At 34.9% G+C, this 8,300-nt stretch overlaps 1 protein-coding gene across 1 annotated transcript in view; it reads right to left on the bottom strand.

Annotated features, from left to right (window-relative positions):
* Positions 1-1,294: 1,294 nt before the first annotated feature.
* The window catches only part of LOC110461023 (neurogenic locus Notch protein-like), a 65,955-nt gene continuing 58,949 nt past the window's right edge, over positions 1,295-8,300 (bottom strand). Inside the window, exon 11 of the mRNA XM_021514288.1 lies at positions 1,295-1,326. Coding sequence (XP_021369963.1) covers positions 1,295-1,326 — 32 coding nt within the window. The remainder of the gene's footprint in view (positions 1,327-8,300) is intronic.

The following is an 8,300-nucleotide window of genomic DNA, read 5'->3' as shown; positions in this document are numbered from 1 at the left end:
TCGGTGTTACGCATGGAATGTCACGTGAGAGGATGTAAAGGAGAACCTGCGAGAGGATGTAAAGGAGAACTTGTGATAGGAGTAAAGTTAGAACGTATGTAAGGAGGTAAGGGAAATCTCAAAATAGGAGTAAAGATAGAACGTTTATTAGGAGGTAAAAGATACTTATAGGTAAAGGACGCCAGGAATTTTATAAGTGAACTTATATTTACCATTGGTTTCAGTGTACCAGGCGGTCTTTGTGTTGTTGAAGGTTGTTCCTTATTGATAGTGGACTATAACAAAATTAACAGGTGTCAATATTCAGGTGGGCCGTACTAAAAGTATATAAATACATCAGCCATAGGAAGCGGGGAGACGAAACTACGTGCTTCAAACGGGTAACATTCCCTTTGTCACCTGTGGCGTTATCATAGAAGGAATTGAAAACAAAACCTACATTAATAATGAATATGACGTAATCACACTGATCTTTGGTGGGGATGTCACAGTCGGACTATGAGTTGTTACGCGTTGCTGACAGTCAATTCCACCAAATCTATCATTACATAGACAAGCGTAATTCCCTATACCATCGCGGCACGTTCCTCCATTTAGGCAAGTAGCTTTTGCACAATCATCAATATTATTTTCACAGTGTAATCCATTAAATCCATTTATACAAGATACAAGAAACTTTATTTAATGTCGCATACAGGCAAACAAGGAACATTAGCTCTTGAGAGCTATTATTGCAACAAACATATGTAAAAATAACAATAACATATTATATTACAAGTAAAGGGAGATAATCACATATATTAATAATAAAACAGTAAAATTCATCACAGAAAAAGAAAGTATACATATCCCAGGTTTCTAAGTGATTCCATTTACACAGGAACAAGTGTAATTTCCGATACCATCGCGGCACGTTCCTCCATTTAGGCAAGTGGCATTTGCGCAATCATCAATATTATTTTCACAGTGTAATTCATTTAATCCATTTCCACAGGAAAAAGTGTAATTTCCAATCCCATCGCGGCACGTTCCTCCATTTAGGCAAGTAGCATTTGCGCAATCATCGATATTATTTTCACAGTGTAATTCATTTAATCCATTTCCACAGGAACAAGTGTAATTTCCAATCCCATCGCGGCACGTTCCACCATGTTGGCATGCATCTTTTACGCAGTCATCAATATTATCTTCACAAAACTCTCCAGTGTAACCAGCATAACAGCTACATAAAAAGTTTGCCACAATGTCGATGCATGTTCCGTTGTGGCAGGTCACGTTGACAGTGTTCGGAGTATTAATTGACAGTGCAGTTGTCACCCTCGTAGCCTGCACAATTAAAGAAACTTTCACGTTGTAACAGTTCTAAGTACACTGTAGTAAGTTATATCAAGTATGACGGGTTGTTAATTACATCAGTTTAATAGGTAATCAGTATAACGATACAGTTTGTTCTAACTAGTGAAACTATTCAGTTAGTTCTTACCAGAATCTCAGTCTACGTAGTTCTAAAATCTATTTTATTCATCGATATGTAATTGTCAAAGCAAACTAGAATTCATATCAGTTAAAAGTAGTAAAGCGTTGCAGGTTGGTCTTCACTTTGGAAGCACCGGTTTGGATTTGGAGGATAGAGTTATCTGGATACATAAAATAAACCTAGTGAAACAATATCTCCAAAGCGTTATAATTATCTAAAAAAATACAAACAACTGGACAGCTCCCCTTCATCTGGTTTTCACACCTTGGAGAGTTACGTAAGTGTCCTGGGCGGGGTAAACTACGGTCCAGGTACAAAGTGGCAATGTTTGCCTGTGTAGCCGAGACTGTGTTGTAAATTTACACGTGTCGATTAAGGTCGTTTGAAAAACCCACAAAACACCATTTCTAGATTTAAGAAAGTAAAGACAAAGAAAGATAAGCTTAAAGATGTAGCTAGAGTATAGAAACATACTAAAAAATCTAATTTAATCTTCAAACACGAAACCGTATATATTGTCAAGCCTTTCCTTAATTTACACCAACCACGATTGTTATCGCCCAACGTTCGTCGATCGTCCGCACAAATGTGCGCAAGGAATGATCGTCCAATTTTTTATTGTTCGCACTTCGTGCACACATCGTTCACACACCGTGCACACATCGTCACTTTGTAAGCAACGGTTTGGATTTTGAGGTTAGAGTTATCTGGATGTATAAAAAAACTAAGGGAAATAATATCTCCAAAACAATATAATTATCTAAAAGAAAATAACAAATATGTGCTTTTAAATTCTATGACTGTTTTTTTTTTATTGTAAAGTCTACATTTCTGATAAAATTACCAATTACGTTCAAGTATTATGTAAATCAACTTCTTCTTCCAGTTCTTTAACTTCCAAACAGAAGTTTCAAAAGCCCCGCGTAAACTGCAAAAATACAAAAAATACATCGTTTCCAATCCAAGATATACGGCCAATCGATGCGCGCACACATCCCAGGTCCTCTAAAACCAACATTGGATTAAAAAGGTTATGAACCTAAAAGTGCCAGAGGAAAATGGAGGAAGATGGGAACTTCCATTGCACGTGGTATGCAGTTTTATCATTAAAGTAAAATTGGGATTACAAAAACAAAACAAAAAGTATATTATATCCTTATATCAAAAGCAATACTTCTAAATATTATGCATTTGTTTACCTATTAGAGTCGCAAATTCCACAGGACCATGACCTAATTAAAGACGGTTGAAAACAAATTACAGTTTTTCAAAAAAATAAACCGAAATATCATAAAGAAGATCTAAACAAAAGAGGACTCTAAATTATTAACTGTCTTATATTCCGGGGGCCAAGAGGGCACGGGGACAGGTGTCAGGAGTAGGTATCGTCCTGGACCGAGAGGTCCTGAATGCCCTAATAGATCTTTAAAACACCGATCTCTCCACGGCCTCCGACGCAGAGGGGCGCTGAACAGTCAGCACAGTACCAATCTGCTAAAATAAGACCGGACCACAACCCTGTTAAGATCCAAGAGGGAAATCTGAGTTGTACCCAACATCCTAAAGAAATGGGAAGATGGAACAGGCAGAAAAAGATTGATCGAAATACTGCTTAGTGGGTACAATTGGTTGAACATCCAGGTGACGAGTAAAACGTGACCATTGGTTCTACAAACAAAGATAGGATCGGAGAACAATAAGTTGCATTATGTGTTATTTTGTATTCGAAAAAGAGGGAGTTGGTATGCGCGCGCATCCTATGGTCGTATGTCCGGTTCTGACGTTCAGTTGTTTCGTATTTGCGCAGGGCATTTGACACTTTTGTTTAAGAATTAAAGAATCGATAGTAAAAGTGGATTTTTATAATAATCGGTTTACATTTACTTGCTTGATGTCTAATCAACATTGTAAACCACGTTACAATATGGAACGCCATAGCTGTCACATATGGCATAACATACTATCTCTATACATTTACTTAGACTAATCATCAAATATGTAATATGCACTTTTTTCTATAGCAATTACCAAACAGTATTCTCCCAGCTTATCTCAATCAATCTTTTTGATTCAAGTGGATTGTAAATTGTGTTAACAAGTGGTCAGTTCTCATAGAGTACCCATGCCCAGGAAAAAAGGGAAACCTTCCAAAAGGAAATCCAGTGGAAGCAGTCTGAAGGATATTCAGTCTACCAAAAGGAAAAAAACCACAAGTAAGTGAAACTGCTAGTGACTCAGAATCCGAACTTGAGTTCACTGACTGTGCAGACACTGTTATAAACTTTCTAAATATGGCTGCCATTGATTTCTCAAAAAAGAACTTGTAGACTCTATTATCTCTGCATTACAAAATCCAAAGGTTCTGGAAAGTATTGCCAATGCTGTATATTCAAAAGTAAACCAGAAAATTGAAGCTAAATGAACTAAAAATCAGGGATCAAAGGATAAATGAACTTGAAAACAAGATGGATGACCTTGAAATGTACAGCAGGAGAAATGGTATAAGAGTACACGGCATACCTGAAATAGAGGGTGAAAACACTGATAAGATTATTCTGGACATCGCAAGGGAAACTGGTGCCAAGGTTCCAGAGTTTGGACTTGGGAGGAGTCACCGTGTGGGACGCAAACAAGAGGGGAAACCAAGGCAAATTATTGCAAAGTTTATCTCGCACAACTTGAAAGTTGAAATTCTAAGGAATAAAAAACACCTGAAAACCATTGACACAACCAAAATAGCCCCTAGATGTAAAAAAAATATTTATCAATTAGGACCTATCCAAAACCAGAGCTAGCTGGGCCAAGAAAGCCAGGAAATGAAATTTGACGGCAAGTGTACCGATACATGGACAGGAGATGGAGTTATCTTCGTTAAATCTCGCGAAAATTTTGTTTTTCCGCATCAACACACTAAACGACATGAGAGAAGTGTCCTGTGAACTTTATGGTGAACCTGTTCTGTAACTCATATTTGTCTGAGTTATGTTTTCAAACTGTGACAGAACTATGGATATCTAAACATGTGTAACCAATATCAGCTCAACTACTTTCGCCTCCTATTGAACTGACATTATGACAAATGTGAAAAACTCATTTATATCATAACATGACCTGCAAGTTAAAAATGCAGCTTAATGCAATTTGTAAAAATAAAATGTATGTTGATGTTTCTTTACAGAAAAACTTTATCCATACGTATCATGTAATGTAATTAAAATATAACACATACTATGAAAGGTAAACTGTATCTAAATATATCAGATATCCTGTAATGTAATTAAAATATAACACAACATACTATGTAAGGTAAACTGTATCATATGGCATGACAAGAAATGTATCTTAATTACTTACAACCATTCAAGGTTAACCATGTCTTAAATGAACTATGACCAACAAGCAAGGTAAAAATCGTATCTAAATGTCCATTTCTGACATTGACATTCGATCAACCCAAATGTGGCAATAATGTAGCAGCTAGTGAAAATTCCAACAATTCAAGAAAATACTATACAATGATTATAGTGTTACAGACTGTTAAAACTCTAGTTGAATATCTTTCATATTGATGGTTAACTTATTGCTTATATTCTACCTACATATATGTCATTGAGTTTGTCATCCCAGATAATGTATTCACCGACAGATTGCTAATGATTGGTCATTAGTATACAAACCTCTTCAGACAGCAGGTTTTAGACTAGTTTCACTTCTACAGGAAGTTTACACAGGAAGTTCATAACTCACCCATCTGAATCATTTGGAAGTTTTACACCTTGCTTCTATTTTTAGTGTAAGCGACAAGCTCTTTAAAGAGTAAGAACATAGGTTGTTGTCTGCAGACACATGGAAGTGTACTATAAACCAAGTTATGTATGTCAGTTTCTCACTAAACTATTCCAAATATATGTTACAGTTAAGGTAATCTTACATTCTTACTTGCATTTAAAAAGTATGTACATCATATACATATATAATGATACCAGTATATGCAAGTAATATATTCCTCTTTATGATTCATACCGTTACAGTGTTGAAACTCTTCTTGATTTAAATTCTATCTATGTTTACAGTTCAGATAATCTTTTATACATATATATATGTAAAAGCAGTTGGAAAAAAGTATATATATAATTTGCCATTACATTAACATAATTTATCAACTCAGTATATTTCTCTGAGCATGATTAGAAGTTCTTGTAGACTATAAAATTCCATAATACCTAAAAAAAACTTATTAACCAGTATTGTATATTCCTTAGCATACAATTATTTTCCGCAAATTGATGTTAATTAGCTGTTTGTGTATTGTGCACACAAGAAAATATGAATTCCTACATTCTTTGTACATAACCTGGTTCTTTATTTTTGTTTATATTATGCTTTTCCATTATGAATTAACTACAATGTTGACGGTTGTTTCTTTTTTCACCCTGTACCATATCAATGTATACAAGCCACCATTTCACTGTCTTATTATTGTGCTACTTAATTTAGATAATGGGTAATTCCTTATTGCAACATAGAGTGGCTATTGGCATGTTTTACCTGGTTTGTCACACAAACGAACATTCATCTTTCATACATACAAACTTTTTACACTGGCTTCTCAAAAATCTTAGAAACATAATATTCCAAGCTCACAGACTTGTCTCTAAACTTGGTATTCTGATTCACAAAATTAATTTATATAGCATTATCTTATCACTTTTATTAATCATTGCAGGAGATGTTGAATTAAACCCTGGCCCTGAACCGTTAAGTTCTTCTGATGCTTCTATTGCCCTGAAAACCCTGGATATTTTACATCTTAATATTCGTAGTATTAGAAACAAAATAGATGATTTGTACGCATTAGTTTCCGATTATGATATTTTGTGTTTTACAGAAACACACCTAGATGCAACCGTTACCAATAACGATCTACCTTTAAGTGATCATAGTCAAATCTATAGATCTGACAGGAATGCCTTTGGGGGAGGTGTAATGATATATATAGCTGATTCAATTAGGGCCCAACGACGTACAGATCTTGAACATCATAACCTGGAAGCAATTTGGGTGCAAATTGATACACCAACTCTTAATATATTACTGTGCAATATATATCGTCCACCAAATGCACCCACCAGTTTTTGGGCTAACTTTGAATGGACAATTGAAAAATCACTTGAAATCAGCGATAATATCATAATTGTAGGTGATCTCAATTGTGACCTCACCGCTGCAACATTATCAAATCCTCTTGTAACCATATGTGAATCATTCAGCTTGTTAAATCTAATTACAGATCCAACTAGAGTCACTCAAGCAACATCTACCCTTATTGATCCCATCTTGGTTAGTTCTGCCTTTTCTACATGTGAAAGTGGGGTTATCAGCGTTGATCAACATCTTAGTGACCACAGAGCCACTTATACATCCATTCCTGTACATTTTAGATGCAAACCTACATTTTTTCACCGTACCATTTGGTTATATAAAAATGCATATTTTGCTGATTTAAACAATAAAATAGCTGATGTAGATTGGGATTATACAATAAACAGTCCAGAAAATATAGATGAAGCTTGTTCCATATTTACACAAACTTTAATGACACCTATAGAACAATGTATACCTCATAAACAAATTACTATTCATCCATGTTACCTTGGTTCGATTCAGCATTAAGAAGTTAATTCGTCTCAGAGACAAATTAAGACAAAAAGCCCAATCTACTCATAACTCCAGTTTTTATAATATGTACAAAGCAGCACGGAACAAGGTGAGTAATATGAAAAAACATGCTATTTCAAACTATTATAATAATATAGAGTGTAAAATTACCGATGCATCTATCAACAACCAGAAACTTTACTGGAAATTGTTTAAACAGCTTATATCACAGAAGTCATCATCATCAGAAATTCCTCCATTACAATCCACAAATACTGATGGTAGCTCATCAATCTCATACTCGGACTCTGATAAGGTTAATGCTCTAAACAATTTTTTTGTATCAATATCAACAATAGAAGAACCTAATACTGTCCTAAATCCTTTTCCACAACGAACTTTCTCTCTTACAGATATTCATATAGATCAGAATGAGGTTGAAGTCGTTTTAAAAACTCTTGATATAAATAAAGCTGTTGGTCTAGACTCATTTAATAATAGGATGCTAAAAAATACAGCTTCCTCTGTCTGTAAACCTTTATGTATCCTCTTTAACAGATCTCTTTCAGAAAACTGCTTCCCTAGTATGTGGAAATTAGCAAATGTTGTATCTTTATTTAAGAAAGATTATCCCAGTATGGTTTCAAACTATAGACCAATATCTCTGCTAAGTTGTATCAGTAAGGTGTTGGAACGTTTAGTTTTTAAGAATATTTATAACTTCTTTCACACCAATAATTTATTTTACAAATATCAATCAGGGTTCTTACCAGGCCACTCCACCGTATTCCAACTTTTGGAAATCTACCATAGTATTGTCTCTGCTCTGGACAACCAACAAGACTGTTGTATAGTCTTTTGTGATCTATCGAAAGCTTTTGATAGGGTATGGCATAGGGGATTGTTGTACAAATTAGAAAAATATGGTGTAACAGGTAATATTTTGAATTGGTTAAAAAGCTACTTATTAGATAGAAAACAAAGAGTTGTTTATAGATCCTGTCAATCAAACTCACTTAACCTATCAGCAGGAGTGCCCCAAGGGTCAGTACTGGGTCCTCTCTTATTTCTTATATATGTAAATGATATTGCTGAAAATATGATAAGTATAAGCAGATTATTCGCTGATGACACATCCTTGGGTAAATCATCTGCAACCACCGGA

Source organism: Mizuhopecten yessoensis, unplaced genomic scaffold (assembly GCF_002113885.1).
Source record: "Mizuhopecten yessoensis strain PY_sf001 unplaced genomic scaffold, ASM211388v2 scaffold10535, whole genome shotgun sequence".
Lineage (NCBI taxonomy): Eukaryota > Metazoa > Mollusca > Bivalvia > Pectinida > Pectinidae > Mizuhopecten > Mizuhopecten yessoensis.
Note: the sequence above shows the minus strand (reverse complement) of the source record. Positions and strands in the feature narration are given on the sequence as shown.